This window comes from Lepidochelys kempii, chromosome 9, assembly GCF_965140285.1.
Source record: "Lepidochelys kempii isolate rLepKem1 chromosome 9, rLepKem1.hap1, whole genome shotgun sequence".
In the NCBI taxonomy this organism is placed as follows: Eukaryota; Metazoa; Chordata; order Testudines; family Cheloniidae; genus Lepidochelys; species Lepidochelys kempii.
This window is the reverse complement of record NC_136388.1, coordinates 82,047,931-82,067,706: the sequence shown is the minus strand read 5'-3', so window position 1 is coordinate 82,067,706 and position 19,776 is coordinate 82,047,931. Positions and strand designations below refer to the sequence as shown.

The 19,776-nt window shown below is 39.7% G+C and overlaps 1 protein-coding gene across 9 annotated transcripts; it reads left to right on the top strand.

Moving 5' to 3' along the window:
* Positions 1 to 97: 97 nt before the first annotated feature.
* On the top strand, positions 98 to 16,378 carry RLIM (ring finger protein, LIM domain interacting). Of its 9 annotated transcripts, XM_073361111.2 has the most exons (7): positions 98 to 338; positions 2,758 to 2,963; positions 3,430 to 3,728; positions 6,657 to 6,764; positions 9,384 to 9,576; positions 11,249 to 11,332; positions 12,453 to 16,378. In XM_073361111.2, the coding sequence occupies exons 5-7, from the start codon at positions 9,408 to 9,410 to the stop codon at positions 14,009 to 14,011; spliced, it is 1,812 nt and encodes a 603-aa protein (XP_073217212.1). In that variant the 5' UTR covers positions 98 to 338; positions 2,758 to 2,963; positions 3,430 to 3,728; positions 6,657 to 6,764; positions 9,384 to 9,407; the 3' UTR covers positions 14,012 to 16,378. The 9 variants fall into 9 exon arrangements, with proteins under 9 accessions (XP_073217212.1, XP_073217217.1, XP_073217214.1 ...); XM_073361116.2 differs by lacking the exon at positions 3,430 to 3,728 and having other exon boundaries at positions 2,904 to 2,963; XM_073361113.2 differs by lacking the exon at positions 3,430 to 3,728.
* The last annotated feature ends 3,398 nt before the right edge of the window (positions 16,379 to 19,776 follow it).

Below are 19,776 nucleotides of genomic sequence, written 5' to 3'. Positions count from 1 at the left end.
ATGGCTGCCTGGGCAGTGAGTGGGACCGCTCTCTCTGCACGGTCCTCCAAGCTCTATGGCGGCTTGTGTCAGGCGCCTCGCGTACGCCGGACGGGAGAGGAGTGAGCATGCGCATTGAGTTTTCCTTTACTTCCTCTGGCGGCTGCTCCTGTTTCCGGCCCCCCACTTCCCTGGTAACAATGGAGCAGAAAATGGCCGCCTGAGAAGGGGAGGGAAGGAGACGCTGCTGCCGCTCGGGGAGGGACGGAGCAGAGCGAGCCAGGGCCGAGCCCGCTGAGCACCGGGGCAAGCAACGGACCGAGACCCGGGGGGAGGAGGGAGCCTGGCGGCGGCGGCGGGTGAGTATCGGGGCTGGACGCAGACTTTCAAAATGGCCTAGGGAAGGGAGAGGCCCAGGGGAGGAGGAGGCGGCGGCGCCGCTGCTCTGGTTGCCGGCGGAAAGGGGGAGTCTGTGTCCCCGAGCCTCTGCCCCCCTTCGATACCCGACCCTGCCTAGCCGGGGACGTTGGGAAGAGGGCGCAGAGGCGGTGGGTGGGGATCCCCGCTCCTGGGGCAGGGAGGACAGCAGGCCCCTTTGGTCTCCCTGTCTCCACGGAGGCGACCCCTTGGTCCTCTCTCTACCCCGTCCCCAAGTGTGAGCGCAGGTCCTTGTCGGCCGCAGGGGAGCCTCACTTCCTGCCCCATCCCCTCCGGCAGGGGAGGACTGACAGACATCTCAGGGCCCTTCAACTCCGCACGGCCTGAGCCCGGAAGGGGACCCATTCTCCGGTTGGGCACCGGGCTAAGCTCCCTCTCGGGGGTTTCGGGGCTTGTCTTTCCGCTGTACCCAGCTGGGTTTGAGGGGGATTGAAACTTGAAACTAGGCCTTTGGGTTTGCAGGGAAACTTGCGCCTCTCTCTCTCCTGTCCAGGGTCTCCTTTAAGGAACTGTAGTTTCTCAGGCTCAAGCCTTCATTTTGTCCTCCCCACACCAGGAGCAAGGAGCCCCATCGTGAGGAGAGAAGTGGAGGGGACTCTCCCTATCACACTCTGTGAGGGCCTCTTTTATTGGGGCCTCTTCTATTTCCAAGTGTCCAGGTTGTTTATAGTTTTGTAACCCACGAAAACTCATGGCCTTCTGATCCCCATTTTCTGTCTAGTCTCACTTACTTCCCAGTTACCTTTATTTACCACGCCTCCAAAATGTTCTGAGGATAATGTAAAAATGATCTGTACTTTTAGGAATGTTTATGGAGGTTAAAACTCTGGTCATCCTGGGATGTCTTATGTTGTTTGTAGTCAGACATCTCAAAGGAGGACCAAAATCTATTCTGTATGTATCTTATGGACTTATTCTTGATCCATTATCTATCTATTTGATATACTTACAAAAAGGGTTTTCAACAAAGAACTTCCCTAGGACATTAAGTTGGAACGTTGGATACAGTTTGTATTTTCTGGTGTGAATAAATAAAGAGCCCTGTTTAGTGTTGAATAAATGAGCTTTCAAACTGAAGTGGTACACAAATAACAATAATTAGGTGGACAGCACGACACCGAAGTCTTACTTCCCATCTGCACTATTGGCTATATTGTTTAATTTCAAGTTGGAGGTGACTATGAAATAGTAAAGAAGCTGTAACATCCATCTTCTAATCATTTCAACCATGATAAGTTGATAGGTAGAGTTGAAAATTAAACAGTAACTCCTTCATTTTGTAGATGAAGATAAATGTCTTCTCCCAGTGTCTGGGATTGGATATGTTATGGTGACAGCCCAGTGGTTAAAGGTGCCTATGTATGCCCAGCGTAGGTATGCCCGTTTTGGAATGGTTAATCATCATTTGGAAAGTAAAGGAGTCAGAAATGTTGATCTAACTGCTCATCAAAAGAGGAAAACACATTTTATTAAACAGGTTACAAAGGAAATAATTACTGCATTCTTCCCCCCTCCCCCAGTTAGCAGTACTAAAAATGTATGTTCTTCTGACTCTTAATGTCATATATAAATATTGGTGTGGTTAATTATAAGGTGATGTGACCGTCAAACAAATAGCAGATCCCTAGCCTGGATAATAAACGTTGTCCAGTCCATATTAACTACCTCACAGAAAAGAGAGAGTTGACAGTTTCAGCACTCCTCATCTCTCCACCAAACTCAGAACAGCCTGGTGCCTAATCTTCACACACATTTTGCACTTGTTTGGTTAAGGGCATGATTTTTCTAACCAAAATATTTATACTGGTGTAGCCCCTTATAGAGTTAAAACAGTACAATTCTTGTGTATAGATAAGCTCTTAAGAATGTGTTTAGGCTAAGATTTAAAGGTGTCTGTAGGAAGGTTAGTAACACCTTCTAACAAATCTAGTGGAGACAAGGCATTGTATAGTCTAACACATGCTAAACTGGTTTAATTGAAACCCAACTAGATTAACTGATCACTTACTAGCTGAATAGTCTACACTAGACTTTTAGAGCATGTTAGCTGACATGTTCTAACACACCTTTAAATCCTCTTCTAGGTGAAGTCTAAGAGGGGCAGGAACTTGTAAAAACCTAAGCCAGTTGAAGTATGGAAAGGATAAAACATAGCACGTGTATACCTTTTGCCATCAGGATCTCTTATTTTGAATTTCTTATACATAGGCACCTATCTTGCAACCCATATTTTTAAAAAATGTGTTAGTGTTAAACTTTAATGTAGGGATGGATCTTTCCATGGGTATATAAAGGTAACTTGAAGCGTCACAACATTTCCATTTGCTTTTCTCTTCTCAGAATGTATGAGACACTTGGCTGTGCATAAAAAACATAAAATGCATATAAGGCTGCAATTTCATCTTCTTGTCCTGGTTTATGTCAGCAGACACCAATTGGTATTTCTTGGTTGATCTGAAGTATTGATGTTTAACTCTTTCCTTCAGTGAGGACTGCAAAGCTGAGCAGCTTCATTGCTAAAAAATCAAGTGGCAACACTTGATTAGGTAAGATATACTAATATACATTTACTTTATCCTCTTAATTTTAATAACTTTTTTAAAAAACTTCCAACAAGAACAGTCTTTTACAAATTCAGTATGCCAGAGGCATCTGTATCCATAATCTCATAAATAATGTACATGAATTTCTGTTTCTTGATTTGTCATCAAAATCAGATGATGAGATTGTAGTTTTACGTACAGCTAGGTTTTATATTTAAACATAATATATAACTTAAATGTTATTAAATAAGGTATTCTTTTAAAAAAATTATATTTGGGAGTATTTCATGAATTAGACAGCAACCAGGATAGGCTTGTACCCTAATCCTCATTTGTTGGTTGCAGTTGTTTGTCAGCATAGCATTGGCCTGTTACCTCCAGTAGAATCTGTAATAGCAACAATTTTGCGGATTAAGTGGAGTTAAAAGAAGTGTTGAAGTTACATGTTTTTTGCATTGAAATTCTACAGGTTATGTTTGATTTAGAGCTTCCATTAACCGGAGGTCCTGTTTCTGCTGAAACTTGAGCACTACTCGACGGTCATCAGTTTTGCGGGTCTGGCTCCCCAGGATGCTACCCTACTTTTGCTGCTCTCCCTTTCAGTGACGACATTGGCTGCTGACATACCACAGTGCTGCTTCCTCCTAACTTCAGAGTGGGCGTTTTGCTTGCTGACCTTACAGGATGCTCAATTTTAGAGCAAGAGAGAACCATTTTCATGAGACTTCTCTTGTGATACCTCATGTCCAATAGGTCTTCTCTTCTGTGGTATAATCTAAAGACCAAAAGCAACATAATGTCATATTTATTTTCATTTTCAACATGTCTTTTTGACAAATGCTATTTTAATAAGGAAAATTATAACATTTTGAGCCCTCATAGTTGACAGTGGAGTTCTACGAGTGAAACATTTTATTGGATATGTGAAAGTATTGACATATATTCTATTGCGATGTCATACCTATGATTAAAATGATATTCTGATTCTTATGGCTTCTGCTTGTTAGGGCTCTGCGAATATCTTTGTTCCTTTATTAAAATAGCATTTTATACAAATATGTTGTAAAAAGACATACTTTTTTTGGTGTTCTTTGGCAAGTTGACATTTTTCCAGCTTAATTTTTTTTTAAGCAAGGAATGTACAGGTGAAATTTGAGTGGTGTAATGTTTGGGGTAAGATAAGTCTCTCTCCATCACATTTAATTTCCAGATAGATACTTTAAGAACTTTCTGTAGGTGTTTTGTTTTATTTTAGAATACACATTCATACTACATCCATTAGAGTTAATAGCAACAGGCAAAGAATAAGCCCAACATGTAAGGCAGACTTTTAAAAATTTGAAAACTTAATCCCCTATTGTCTCTATGCTGTAGATATTCAGACTGGTTTGAAGGCCCTGATCCTGCAGTACGTGTCTATGTGGGAAAACTCATTATTTTAAGAGGGGCTGTAGGTAGACAGTGGTCCGTCTGTGTGTATCTTGTTGTAGGATTGAGGTGCAAATCTCAGTGAGCCCTCTCCCTCACATGCTTGTATTTTTTTTTAATGCTCTTAATAATTGGGTTCACTCAACAGTCATTTTCTGTGGTCTGTTTTTTGAGAGCAAGGATTTACAGGATAAACAATGATGAAATTTCAAGGTTGAAAACACATGAAATGTGTGGTTTCTTAATGTATTGCAACTAATTATTTATAAAGTACTTGGTGTTTGACATAGCTACATTAAAACTATTTACTAGTTTTTTCTCTTGTGCATCTTAGAAGAGCACAGATTGTACTAGTTTGTTTTTTGAAGCCTAGTCATTAATTTGGTTGTCACATCATGTTAAATAAGGCACTTTAAAATATGATTTAGGCTTTGCAAATATTTTTATACCTTGAGAGAAATGGAGTTCAAGATATTCTAATAGCTAGTTTTAATTTCTCTCAGTGTAAATTACTTGGTGTTGGAGAGCTTTTCTTGACAGGGCAGTAGGGAAGAGCTTTCATCATGAAAGAGGGTTAATAGTCCTACTGGAGATTTAGGTGATCTTTGGGGGTAGGGAATGTGTATATTTTCAAGTCAACATCTGAGTTTTGTCTTGTACATTTTTCTTGAAGTTTGGTTTAGGGAAGGGCAACTCTGACTTCTATACTGATACAACAATTTACCTCTGATTATCAGAAAGGATGACTAGTTCCTTTAGGATGGAAGTGGATCAGTTGGTAATAGCTCATTAAGTATTGTAGTAGGTAATCATTATTTAGAAATTAGTCCTTGTTGGGCACAGTTGCTAAACTGTTTCCACCTATTAACCATCCCTTTTGTGTATTCAAAATTATAAATTAAATTTCTGGGAAGAGAGTCCAGAAATCTGCATAATGTATAGGAAACTAATTTTCTAGAAAATATCCTGTACATGCCAAATGAAATGATGTCCCTCTTAAATATTGAAACACGTATATTTTAATTTCATCTTAAAATATCAATCATTTAGACACAAGACGTTCTGGAGGAGATTAACTCCCTCCAGACAGTTCTTAATAGTGCTTGCTGTTATATTAATTTTGTTGGTCATAGTCTTTTTCCTCCGATTACTAAGGACTTTGAGACCTACTAGATATTGCTGATGAAGAGCACAACTTTATTTTTTTAAATCGCTCCTTTTTCTTCAGACAGTGTATATTGGAAAGACTTTGATCCTTTAGGGTCTCAAGTTTCCTTTTACTATATACAAGTTGCAGATTTCAGCAATGACTGCAACTTAATTTTAGGTGGGTTTTATTCACTTACAGAAACAAAAGAACATATACTAAGGTACTTCCCTGTAAATTCAGCTCAGATAGCTTTTGGGTTATTTTACTAAGGCCTGAAACAGCTTATTTATTTTCGTGCAAGGAAGACTTAGTTGGTAGGTCATTGTGTCATCTGCTCAATTAACACTTATTTCTGGGAAGCATCTTGTGATCCTCAGATGGAAGGTACCATATAAGTGTAAAGTAGTAAAGATAAAGGTGAACTGAGAGTTTTCGCATTTTACTATTGTATGGGGTCTGAAGTGAATTTCTTAAATGGCTATTTTAGTAAATTCTTGAATTGTGATGCCTGACCCTCGTTCATAGATAGGCTATAACTTAGAAGCCATATATTTTTATGACTTTCTACTCAGGCCTAGTTGTCACAGTATCAATGAATTGATAATTTTAGTACTGGTAGTGGAGCAAAGTAACTGGTAATGGCAACTTTTTTCAATACCAAATGAATATCTTTAGTTCTCCATCATTTATACCCCCGAGACCATAAAATAACTCCTCCCTTGTAGATTATAAAGTCTTGAACTATAGATAGTCACTTCTTGCTATTAAAGCTTGCTGTGTTTCATACACTCTGCTGCTTTGTAGTGATGGTAAGGAGGACACTAGTCATTTGTGCCTGGCACCTTTGAGTGGATTGTTAATGAGTAACTACAGGGAATCCACTTGACTGACTTGTCAAAGAGTGAGCACACCAATTTAAGAGTTTACTGCAATAATATCTGGTTATTCAGCTGCTGAAAAACACTTCCCATCACCATTTTAAAGAAAACTTTCACTTGTTTCAGTCAAGTAGCTGTACAGACTCTTGTTTCCAGCGAACTTTAGACAAATCTTACTGTGTTTCCATAAAGATGTTCAGTTTCATTACTGGATAAACTAAAGTTGGCTATAATCAACAGATCTGCACTCACTACATCTTAGAGACATGAGCTCCTCCAGACATTTGTGCTCTCCCTCGCCAGTTCTGTGCTGACAGAAGAAGGGAAATTTCAGGTTGTGTTACGCAGGTAAGAACTAAATCTCATGTTAAGTTGACCTAAAGCAATAAAAGCAAGGAAACTCACTGATGTGAAACATACTATATATGACCTCCCCTACACAGGTTTAATAGGATGCCACAGTTATGTCTATCATAATGTATTGACAGACATGGTGTGTCTTTCCCTTATTTGCATTTCTTGCTTTATGGTAATATGCTGCTTATGATATCTTAATGTGATGTTTACATTTTAGTGGATAAGTCTCATTTTAGGCATCAAGATAGTGCATTACACTCAAGACACAATTTGTATAGTGGGCTTCAATTATCTAACTGTATCTAGTTATTGTTTCCATAGGCATCTGTTGCATAGTAATCTGGTAATGGTGCTGCTTTACCGCCGCTATTGAAATCCTGTTGTGTAGCTAGGCAGAACCAAGGAAACCCCATTGTCATTGTAGTACTATTAGTATCCTAGTGATAGGCATCTAGAATTTATATGCCTATATTCTGCAATGGCTAGGGTAGAAGAGAACTGTTTCTTAGAGGTGGATAAACTGGCTTGGTGCACCTTACATTAGATGTTTGCACTGGTGAAGCTTCTTTGGGGTAGCTATACCAGTGTGAAAAGCCCTAATGTAGGCAAGCTTCCAGGAGTAAACCTAATAGTGTTGAATCTAAATGCAAGACCCTCCTCTGTGGCCTTCTTCCAATAATTACATTTGCCACATCCAACATGTAATTTTGGGCTTGGAGACGGAAGAAGACAAACACAGTAACTCCTGTGTAAGTTACCTAAATGTGTGTAAACAAATGGGCCTTGAAGGTCATGCAATGCCTCTTTTATATTTAGGAGACGTTATGATTTAAACCAGTGGTCCCCAAGGCAGTGCCCACAGGTGCCATGGTGCCCACCAGGGCATTTTTGTGTGCCCGCAGGACACTGCGCCGCCGAGAAGCGTTGCCGTTTCTTGGCAGCATTTTGGTGGTGACGCTTCTTGCCACTGCTGCATTTTGGCGGCGGGGTGTCTGGCGCCCGCCACAGTCTTCTGGGAACAGCAATATGCTATTCCCACAGAAATGTTGGGGACCATTTATTTAAACTGTAGAGACATTTTGATTTTTCTTGACAGTTTTGTTTAGAAACCAAAAAGAGGATCCGTTTCATGCACTAGACCAGTTGTTTTCAACCTTTTGTCATTTGCAGACCCCTAAAAATTTCAAATGGAAGTGTGGACCCTTTTGGAATTCTTAGACATAGTCTGCAGACCCCCAGGGTCCACAGTTTGAAAACCACTGCACTAGGCAAGTGGCCGAGAAACGGATCCTATTATATTTGGAAATTCTCAGATTTAAAAGCACAAAACTCAGAATGGTGTGGTTTTTTTGTTTTCCCCCCTTCCCCCCCCCCACCCCCTTTTCAATATGTTCACGAGGCATCAGGAGCTGTTTAAAAAAAGAAAACATTTCTGGTGGAAATGTTGTAGAGGAGCATTCCATCAGGTGTAAAACTAGCTAGATAACCAGCCACTTGAGTAACTGGTGCATTCCCACAGTTGTGTAAGACAGTGCTTTACATCGTGGTTGGTGAGGCATACTGATTAATAACCAGGCTTCCTTGTTCTGGCTTCCATTTGGGTAGGTTTACGGTTAACATAATTTCTCCAGAGGTGATACGTTTTCACTGTTAACGTTGACCAAATGCAGATATTACCATATCTCACTAATGTTGAAAGATGCGTTAGAGGTTCTAACCTAACTGAAGCAGGAAAAGTGTGGGGAGAATGCACATATATTGAATTCCTGTAAACGTCTGGCAATATGCCAGGTACATAAGACTTTTTGGTCTCATATTCCACTTCATCAAAATTGACAGTTTAACTGCTGTCTAATAAATTACTTTTGGCACTAAATTCCAGAATTCATTCTACAGAACCTTTTTATCCCGAGGAGCTGAATGATCTTTGTATTGCAAGGTGTTCTGTGGCACCCACAATCTACTATGCTGTAATTCTGCTTCCTAGTTTTCACATTTCTTCCAAATTCCTTTGGGGATTGGCTATTCCTCTTAATTGTTCAGAAGGATTGCTGATGAGTAACATGAGGCACTTCCTTTCCTTATAGGCTTGAGCTTGGGAGGCTTAATCCTATTAAAATTGCCTTCTAAAGGAACATAGTGTTGGATTCAGATGACTCATGTCCTTCACAGGATTGTTTTAAGGCAGACTTTAGGCTGCTCTAGGTTCTGCTTTGTCACATAGCTGCAACATTTGGGTATGCTATAAGGCGGTTTAGACGTCTCCTTCCTGAGCAATGTTGGGTGCACGAAAGATTGCCTGAAGGATTTGGTCTGTAATTTTTATGCTTCCCTAAACATATTGCATTTTTAAAATGATTTAAATTCTGGATCAAGTAGTGATTTAAATTGTGGTACAAGATACCCATATAACTGGAACTTTATCAGCAAACTAAATTTCTCCTTAAATAATTTAAATATATGATAGCGATTAAGTGTGTGTTGTCCGAGTCAAGTTCAACGACAGATTGTGCTGAATTCCACTGAATGTGTCAATAAGCATTACAGATTATTTTATTCATTTTTGTATGTATGGTTTTCAAAATATGTAGTTTTCCTCTCCTTTTTTAGATACTTTCCCACTCTTTCATCAACATGGAAAGCTCAGATTCTAACGATAAAGGAAGTATTGATCACTCAGAAGCACAGCGCCGGAGTCAGCTGGATCGATTAGAACGTGAAGAAGCTTTTTATCACTTTGTAAATAACCTGAATGAAGAGGACTATAGGCTTATGAGGGATAACAATTTGCTAGGAACACCAGGTATGTTAAAACATGTAGGTAGCATGAAAACTTTAATTTACGAATGTGAATGCCTCTGCACCCATTTTCAGACTACCTAGTTCCTCTCTCCATTCTGGTGCTGAATGTGTCTTCAGCATTTCTGATATTTTTACTACTATTTTATGCCATTGTATAGAGTAGTTCTTCTGCTTGGCTGAGCACACAGTAGACCAGTGGTTTTCAAACTTTTTTCTGGTGACCCAATTAAAGAAAATTGTTGATACCCGCAACCCAACGGAGCTGGGGATGAGGTGTTTGGGGTGTGGGAGGGGGCTTAGGGCTGGGGCAGAGGGTTGGGGTGTGGGGATGAGGGCTGTGGGGTGGGGCCGGGAATGAGGGGTTCAGGGTGTGGTAGGGGCTTTGGGCTTTGGAGGGGGTTGGGGTGCAGGAGGGGGTCGGGGCTGGGGGTGCAGGCTCTGAGGGAGGCCAGGGATGAGGGGCTTGGGGTGCAGGAAGGGGCTCCGGGTTGGGGCAGGGGATTGGTGCACGGGGTTTGGGTGTGGGTTTACCTCCGGCGGCTCATGGTCAGTGGCACAACCCGAGTGCAGAGGCAGGCTTCCCGCCTGTCCTGGCACCGCGGACTGTGCTGTGCCCTGGAAGTGGCCAGAGGAGGTCCAGCTCCCAGACAGAGGTGCGCAGTGAGCGGAGCCCCATGCGCCGCCCTCCTCCCCCTCCCCCCGGCCTAGGAGCAGGACCTGCTGCTGGCTGCTTCTGGGGCGTAGCGCGGTGCCAGACTCAGAACAGGTAGGAACTATTAATTTTTACTGGCCAGCCACCAGGCTCTCTGGGTGCTAAGCAAGGCAACCCATTGCCTTGCATTCCACGACCTAGTGCTGAAGTTTGAAAACCACTGCAGTAGACCATTCCTTGAAGGTAATATGAATAGTGTAGAGCTTGTTAGGTTAAACTAGATGTGCTAATTCAATTTTAAGAAAATGTTAGTGTTCACTGGGACTTGCAAAGTCTGTACTACTGAGGGCTGCATTGGCATCTTGCCAGGTATCTGAGTCTCACTTGGGCTCTTTCTACATAAGAAGGTTGCAGTGGTTTAACTAAAGGTGTCATTTTAAAACCAATTTAGCTAAACCTGTGTGAACAGTCTTGTTTCAGTATAAGAGTGGCTTATTTTGGTTTAGTTAAAACTGATTCCAAATAGATTTGTGCTAAACTGAAATCAACAACTCTTAATCTGAAATGCGTCCGCTGTGGTGTTTTTGCACTGGTTTAACTAAATCAGTTTAAAATAACACTTTTAGATAACCAGTGCAACTTTCTCTTGTAAATGAGGCCTTGATTGATGTAGGATGGAGAATACTGCTGACATGTCATTATAAGACCCAGAAAGCATTTTGCCATCTTCTGAGCACGTTGTAACTCTTCGTTAGCTGGAGCCTCAGCAAATCTTACCTAAGGGCAGTAGTGTTGGAGGGCTGTGATTTATGCTTTGGCTACCCTGACTTAGGTATCACAGTGTGTCAGAATTCAGAAAACACTTAAAAGCAGTCAGTATCTTGTTAGGACAGTATTTGCAGTTCAAAGAGAATGTAGGCGTAATCTAATGTAATGTAATGTACTCTTAAGCTATGGATTATTCTTGCCTTTGCATATCTGCCTTTAAAATAGTTTTGGAAATCTTTGCTTGCTTCCTAAGGTGAAATTACTGAAGAAGAACTGATGAGAAGGCTACATCAAGTTAAAGAAGGTCCACCACAGCAAAACGGTGATGAGAATAGAGGTATATATACTGTATTTGTGGAAGCTCTTAACTTTAGCACCCAGTATAGATCTTAACTTGAATGCAGGAATGGAACATGTTAAGCCTGGGCAGGTGTGAGGTGAGCAGTGTTTTAGAATTAAGTGAAGATAATCTGTTATCTGCTTCAGAGGTCAAAGTTTTGAAGAGATTTCAGCTAGAACATGTCGCACTTATATTTTGCTGCACTGTGATCACTTCTGCAGTTCTTTATTTTTGTTTAGATTTCTCTCCATTCTGTTCCCTTACTGGAGTGCTTTCTGAGATTCCCACATTTTCTCACCTTTACTCTTTTCCTCTCAAGGTTGCCACATTGCCTCCCTACAGAAAGGTTTACACATGGGTCCCACTGAACCCTGTCATTGTTAGCTAAATGAGTGTGCTAGACTAGAGAACCAAGTATTCCAGGCCATTAAGGCAATGTCTACACTAGCACTTACGTTGGCAAAACTTTTGTTGCTCAGAGATATGAAAAAACCACTCCCCCGAGTGACATAAATTTTGCCAGAATAAGTGCTCATGTGTACAGCACTATGTTGGTGGGAGAGCATCTCCCACCGACATACTACCACTCCTCATTGAGTTGGTTTTATTTTGTTGGCGGGAGAACTCTCTCCTGTTGGCATAATGTGGCTACACAAGTACTCTTACAGCAGCACAACTGTATCTGTACAGCTGTGCCTCTATACGCTTGTAAATATAGACATGGCTTTGGTTTTGTGATTTAACTGCTGCTATACTAGACCATTGAATGGACAGTATTCAAGCAAGTAAAAAACATCTAATGTTTTTTTTTTTTTTTACAGTTGAAACGTAACTGATTTTCCATTTAGTTGTTACAAGAAATAATTATTTTGATTACTTGTTTGCTATTTGGCTACAACTTCTAAAGAGGCATAATTATTGGCAGTAGAAAAATGTCCACTCATGCTCCCGCAAAGAAACAGCTCTTTTAGACATGACACTAATCAAGATGTTAAGGATGAAACTGTTACGGTGTTTAAAAGGCTTAAATATTTTAAAACTGTAACTTGCTTAATTAAGGAATTATATTTTTGGAAAATTTAATCTAAGAATTACCTCAGTTCTCTAATTTTGGTAGTTCCCTTTCTTTTGACAGGTGCAGAATCCACAGAAGATGTTTCTAATAGAGATTCCATAATAGACTGGCTTAATTCAGTACGACAGACTGGAAATACCACACGGAGCGGGCAAAGAGGAAACCAGTCTTGGAGGGCAGTGAGCCGGACTAACCCTAACAGTGGTGATTTCAGATTCAGTTTGGAAATAAATGTCAACCGTAATAATGGGAACCCAAACCCAGAAGCTGAAAATGAGCAATCTGTAGAGCCCTCCAATGGTGAGGATTTGGAAAATAGCCAAAGTGACACTGAGACTCCAAGATCTGAATCGCCATCTGTAAGGCAGCCTGGATCAGACAGAAGTACCTCTGAGGAGTTAGCAACTGAGGAAGCATCTCCTGTCAGAGGCCAGAGAAGAGCAAGAAGCAGGAGCCCAGAACAACGAAGAACCCGGGCTAGGACTGATAGAAGTAGGTCACCTATTAATCCAGCAAGCGAGACTCCTCGCAGGTCTCCTCACAATATGCCATCTCAGACTCTTGATCATTCCCTGGTAAATGAATCCGAGGGAAGTTCTAGAACTAGACAGCATGTGACGTTAAGGCAACATACAACGGGGACTGAGATTGCAAGTGAAAATGCAGTTCTGTTTTCAACCCCTGAAACAAGACCTGCTCCTCCAGCATTAGGTTCTTCAGAAACAAATGGCAGCAGTGAGTCTGCAGCTCCTGGACAGAGGCCACCTACCATAGTTCTTGATCTTCAAGTGAGAAGAGTCCGTCCAGGAGAATATCGGCAGAGAGACAGCATAGCCAACCGAACCCGATCCAGGTCCCAGACACCAAACAATACAGTCACTTATGAAAGTGAACGTGGAGGGCTTAGGCGCACATTTTCACGTTCAGAACGGGCTGGAGTGAGAACTTATGTCAGTACCATTAGGATTCCTATTCGTAGAATCATAAACACGGGCTTTAATGAGACAACATCAGTCGCAATTCAGACCATTCTGAGGCAGATAATGACAGGTTTTGGAGAATTAAACTACTATATGTACAGTGATGGTGATGCAGATCCTAGTGGCCCAGTCCCAAACCAAAATGTAGATGCTCCTGAGCTACAGAATGGAGGTGATAGTGGTGGTACTAGTTCACGCAGTGAAAGTACCGAGGGTAGCTCAGGGGAGGTATATGAAAGTAGTAATGAAGGAGGTTCAACATCTGTTAGGCGGGAAGGTCGCAATACGAGAGGATCAGTCACTTTTGAAGAAAGTGGCTCTTTACCATTCCTTAGCCTAGCGCAGTTTTTTCTACTAAATGAGGATGATGATGACCAGCCAAGAGGACTCACCAAAGAACAAATTGACAACCTAGCGTGGAGGAATTTTGGTGAAAGCGATGCTCTGAAAACCTGTAGTGTCTGTATTACAGAATACACAGAAGGCAACAAGCTTCGTAAACTGCCTTGTTCCCATGAGTACCATGTCCACTGCATTGATCGCTGGTTATCAGAAAATTCCACTTGTCCTATTTGTCGTAGAGCAGTCTTAGCATCTGGTAACAGAGAAAGTGTTGTCTAAATGAGATCTGAATCTTTGGCTGAACAGCTGGTGTAATAGTGATGGGCAACAAAGTCACTTTCATTATGGCCACTTTTTGAGTGGTGCTTCAATGTAAAGTAATGAGTTTGGCTGCTTCTTCCCTCATGGAAACATTTTCTCAGAATTAAAGCTTTTAAAATGGGAATCTCTTTAAATCAGAGTCTCCAAATCTATTCAGTTTCAGTGTCTTGAATTTCAGAAAATTTTATTTCCCCTAAGATGCCTATTTGCTATAAATTTCTTTTTTTTTTTTCCCATCATCAAGACTGTTAAGCTCCTTCCCCCGCCTTCCCTTCCCCTCCCCATGCATTGTGAATCTTAAAGACCTTAGCGCTCAGCTCATCCCTTTAAGGAACTTATCTGAGAAGTCATCCTAGCTACAGCACATGCTTCATAGTGGATTTTTAAAAACAAACCCAGCTATTCCACTGAATATGAAATTAATTCAACTGCACCCTTAAATATAATTTTGGTTAACTTTCGTATTGCGTATTCTTGGACATGTGAGTGCAGATAACACTAATGGTAGCCCTTTTCCCATTGTACAGCTGTCTCCAGCCCATCACTATGGCACGCTGTAGAGTGAGCTGATTGCTTAATCGGGATATTTATCTTGTGGAAATAAAGATATGCCTATGCTTGTTTAAATAAAAAAATCACAATTTTTGTTTTACAATTGTAAAGCTTTTTTGTAGAAGCTCAGTACTTTTCCAGTGCACTGTTGTACTAATGCATTAAGAATTAAAATTGTACCATGCTTAGAAATGAAGAGAATGCTTTTCATATAAGACCCACCACACACACAGCAAACTAAATACAAGCGAGCTGCTTTTGTAAATGTTATTGTCAAGAGCAGTGCATATCTGTACTATTTAATTTATGTGAACAGCTACTGTAACATAAAACAGTTAAGAATTAGACATCTTAATTGCATTAAAACTCATGGCAATTGAATGTTATAATTGCAATGTCTTGGCTCAGTAATGCCACCAAAAAGGTGGTGATAAAAAAAAAATAGAAACCTGCTCTGAAGACTGGTTTTTTCTTTGTATGGTTACTGATGTGTAATGATACAAATTTGTATGTACCAGTTTCATTCAGTGAGGATTTTGCCCAAGTTTTGTATTAAGCTGTATTTTAATCACTGAGGGGGCTGTATGTAACTTTCAGCAGTCATGTTGGCAAATTAATTTTTCTTTTTCCACCCTAATGACATCGTTAATCTCTGGAGCTTTGGTAGTTGATTTAACACACTGACCTCCAAATATCAATGGAAGTTGCAGTGTCCAGGGTAGAGAAATTAACATTTAGGTGTAACTGAGAAATAATCTTCTAACAGAAGTTTATCAAACGAATTGCCAATCTTAAATTGTTGGTTACTGGAATACATTTAAAAAATGAAATTTCAAGTTGTTTGAATTTGCAACTTATTTTCCTTAAAGTAAAATATTAGGCATGTCTCTTTACTGTTAAAGACCTGTCTAAATTCCAGTTGCGTTTTGTATTAAAAGTTAATGTGGGCTTATCACAATTCAGATCTTATAAATGCATTTACACAATTTTAAGTCTTCTTTGGAAATGTTCATAGCTCAGCTGTCTTTACACGGTGGGAAACCTCTTCCCCATCTCCCCCATCCCCAAGAAACCTTCCTTTTGTTTTACTCTTTAGTAGCTTTGCCAACGCTACATGCTTCTCAAGGAAAGCAGCATTCTGTTTCAAGTAAAAAATATAGTAGTTGTTAACTAGGGATATGAACTGCTCTTGCTGGCTAGGTCCAAACTGTTGCTCGATACTCAGATGGCAAAACCAAACCTGTCCTGTCTTTTTTACGTTAACAGATCTTCAGTATTTGAGTGGTGGTTACATAGAACGTCATCCTAGCTGTTAAAGCCATTATAATTGAACTACTCACCAGCCAGGTCAGGATTCCAAGGTGTTCTGGAGCGCTCCCATTTTTCTAACAGTGCATTTTCCTGTCATCCCCAGTTCAGTGGGGAATCCTGACTGGCTGGTGAGCTCGCTTTCCTTGTGGTGGAACGCTCCATCATTGTAAGGGTGTTCCTTATCATATGTTTTTAAAACATTTATAAACAAATACATACTCTCGAATGTTTTCTCTCTGAGATGTGTTCAGCTATAAAATTGGAGGTTAGATATTAATGTTACTGGTTGGACTTTGATTCATGAATGTAGCTAATGAATCTTAAACCAAAACTACTTCTCAAACATTGGACACCATGATTTTGAATCTTTTCTGTAGTGTGCACATAAGTGTATGCAATCACTTGCATTTTTCAGTAACAGTCTTTGCTGACTTGGACTGTAGAATTAAAATTGAAATATTTTATAGTGGTATTTGCTACTGATTTCTAAATACACTTTTAGCTTTTTAAAATCAGATGTCTTAGGAGGACTAAGGACAGAAATTAGAATAATATGAGCCCATTAGCAACAAGCGATACTCAGTGGAGCAAGGCTGTAATACCTCATTAAGAAGTTACTCTTGTTAATTCAGATTGTTCTTGGTTTCCAAGAACTATACAGTTCAACAACCATCTTTGTAGTTTTATTATGATTGCCTAAAAGTGGTATGCCTTAATGTTTTAACTTTATGTAATTGTACCAACGGTTTAGTGTCTGAGGTTCCCAAAAAGGTACCAGAAACCAGTGTTCACCTCAATTAAGAATCCTTTGAATGTTTCAAATGTTTTAATTATTTATAATGAAATTCCTTTTTAAACTTACTATACCAGTAGCACTGGGGTTTGTTTCTTTGACTTCAAACAATTGGCATGATTGATATTGCTGTTAGTGAGGAACTCTTAAGTAGATGAGGCATTTACCAACGTCCACAACAGTTCTGGAAATGAGCAATGGTATAACTGTGCTCTGAGCTACATCCAGTAACTCAGTGGCGTTTATGAATTACTTTCGTATTATGAATTGTGCAAAACAAATCTGTGGAAAATTATTGGCCTGATCCAGCAGCAGGAATTCTCATCTGAATAAGGGTTGCTGGATCAGGCCCTAGTATTATAAGGTAGTTTAGTTCATTCCAGTATAGTACAATAAATTTATGGGTGTCATTCTTTCCTTTAAAGTTATATTAAGCTTTAAAAGCCAATATTAATACTTCAATTTTAAATTAAATTGCAAGCTTTATAGGTAAAGTATAAAAGCGTCTCTAGTGAGGTGCTCACAATTAGTAAAGTTAGTCTCTTGAATCAATTTATTTAAAAATATATGAATCCTTTTGGTGCCAAGCATTCTTAACATATTTGCACCTATAGCTTTCTTAAGCTTAAACCTATTTTTTCAGCATTGGAATTGTAGATGGATGTGCACTGTTTTTACAGCCACTTTACTGGATGCCAGTGGCCACTGAGAGGTTAAAACACAGCCGTTATCTTTTGGGTTTTTTTTTAATGCCCACGTGTACATAGATGAATAAATTTAAAAGATTCTGGTAGCCTTATTATACATTTGCTGCTCTCCTCTCCTTAGTTTATAGTGCCATCTTGAGGAAGCTTTTTTTACCCTCCTTCAAAGTTGGGGCGAATACACATCTTTGACTCCATTATTTATTAAAACATTAATTTCTTTGCTGTTTAAGTTGGTTTTGTGTCTGAAGAAGCTCCCCTGCTAGAGCTTGTATAAGGAAAGCGGATGTTAAAAAAAAGAAAAGAAAAGAAAAACACACACTCTCTCTCTCTCTCTCTCTCTCTTGCACATTGTGGACAGCCATCCTTCCGGTGTTTGGGATTACCCCTAGGTATTTAAAATGTAGAAGAGTGCACAACCTTTTGTTTTGTAAGAGTGCAGCATATAGTTCTAATCAAACTGCAAATTTGTAGACCTTTTTAATGGGTTTTATCCATTAAGTGAAAGAACTGTGAAAAATAGTGATTGGTTTTTATTGGGATTCTTCTTTTACTTGCACTTTTGTAAAAAATAAAAATAAAAATAAACAGCTTTTTGCAAATAGTATTTTTCAGGCAGTTAGTTCATTTATGTTAACTGATCCTTGTTTGGAAACTAGTGTTATTTGACAGGGTAGTTGCTGCACCGCATGCATAGAAACTACTCGTTAAAAGTTTCTTAAGGACTTTCTGTAGGAAGTATTGGTGTGCATGCATAGCAGCTGCACTAACATGATACTGTACAAATTTTGAAGAAGCCATGATTGGCCATTGTGCCAACTTGCAGATTAATGTGTTTTCAACTAATGTTGACACAATGGACAGTAATGACTGTCCACTATCCATGGATTATGCGAACATGTAGTGTCCAAAGGACCATTTCACTAATCTAATTTCAGTATGAAATTTATCTTAAAATATTTGCCTACACTTTGAGGAAATTCATGGTCTGAGATATGTTATCGTAACTAGGGTCTAATTTTAAGATGAGAAAAGAAATTTAGTTAAAGCATTGGTTTCCATTTTGTACCAGTGTGCCTAGGTATTCTATGGGTCTTCCAACAGTGTGTGTTCTTAATCAGCACATATATTGCAATATCAAGGTTCAGCTGGCTGGGTTTAGCTGTTTAGCTGCAGCCTTAACTTTTCTTTGCATTGTTAATTTGAGACCCTTACTATAACTGTAATGTGGCATTCCGTGTAAGAATCTGGTGTTTCCATTCATCCTCAGTATGACTGGGGATTTATGTGACTTGATTAGGGTTACGTGATCGGATCTTGAGTTGATTAGGTATGCAGTTGTAATGGAAATGCCTGTGCCAGATTAGCTGGCTTCTCCCAGGAGGTGTTAACTTGGAGCCATGTTAAGGGAATTAAGCAACACAGTTAGAAATATTTCAAATTTTCACCTACAAGAGGCTTTTTTTTGTTTGGGTTGGGTTGCTGAGGGGAAGGAGACAAGCAAATCTAATGGTAATGTAATTTACTGAAAGCACATTAAATTATGTTGTGTAAAAATTAGTTTGATTCTGTTATATCAGGGCTTCCCAACCTCTTTTGCACCAAGATTTCCTTTTTCTTATGGGCGAATCCATTATTGAACCTTACTTGGTTCCATTATCTGGTTTTCGTCACTTAAATTAAAATCCCAAGAGCCCTTCCCTATATCTGATAGGCTGTTGGCTGGGAAGCCCTGTATTAAACTGAGAATGTAACAATTTTCCTTTTTGTACAGTGCTTTACATTGTTTATATTGGACTTTAGTACAAAATGGTACTCTAAAAGGTCATAAAACAGTTTGATCATATTTGATAGCTAACATTTAGGAAGAGTTTGTTTCCTATGTAAGATGTCATAATGCAAATTTAAATAGACTCAATAAAATGCATGAAGTGATAATTTTGTTCTTGATCATCGCTCCTTGGGGACTGGGGGGTGGTGTTCATTCTGTAGTGGGAATGAAATTGGGACTACCAGGGTTAATAGCTCATGATAAATGTGATGGGAATCCCTTTTTTTTTTTTCAGGTTTTAGAGTAGCAGCTGTGTTAGTCTGTTATTTGAAGTGGGAGAGCAGGAAAGGAATAGGAACAACCTATGGCTTTTTGTCAAAAGAATTTGTCTGCTTCTTTGTATACTAAACTGAAGGGATAAATCTCATCACATACAAGAGTTCACTAAATCAGTTGCATAGAATACAAGGACATAGTTTTAATTCATCTTCCAAAATAGTAGCTGTGATTTATGGGTGCTATTCAGTAACTGAAATCAATGACCTGGCCTCAACGGTGAAAGTCAATCTAGAAACATGCAGAGGGCCATAGA

Excerpts from the sequence above, each read along its gene's own strand:
- RLIM (XM_073361117.2), top strand. The coding sequence starts at position 9,408 with ATGGAAAGCTCAGATTCTAACGATAAAGGAAGTATTGATCACTCAGAA. Across the intron at positions 9,577-11,248 it reads CAATTTGCTAGGAACACCAG|GTGAAATTACTGAAGAAGAA; the intron begins GTATGTTAAAAC and ends TTGCTTCCTAAG. Across the intron at positions 11,333-12,452 it reads AAACGGTGATGAGAATAGAG|TTCCCTTTCTTTTGACAGGT; the intron begins GTATATATACTG and ends TAATTTTGGTAG.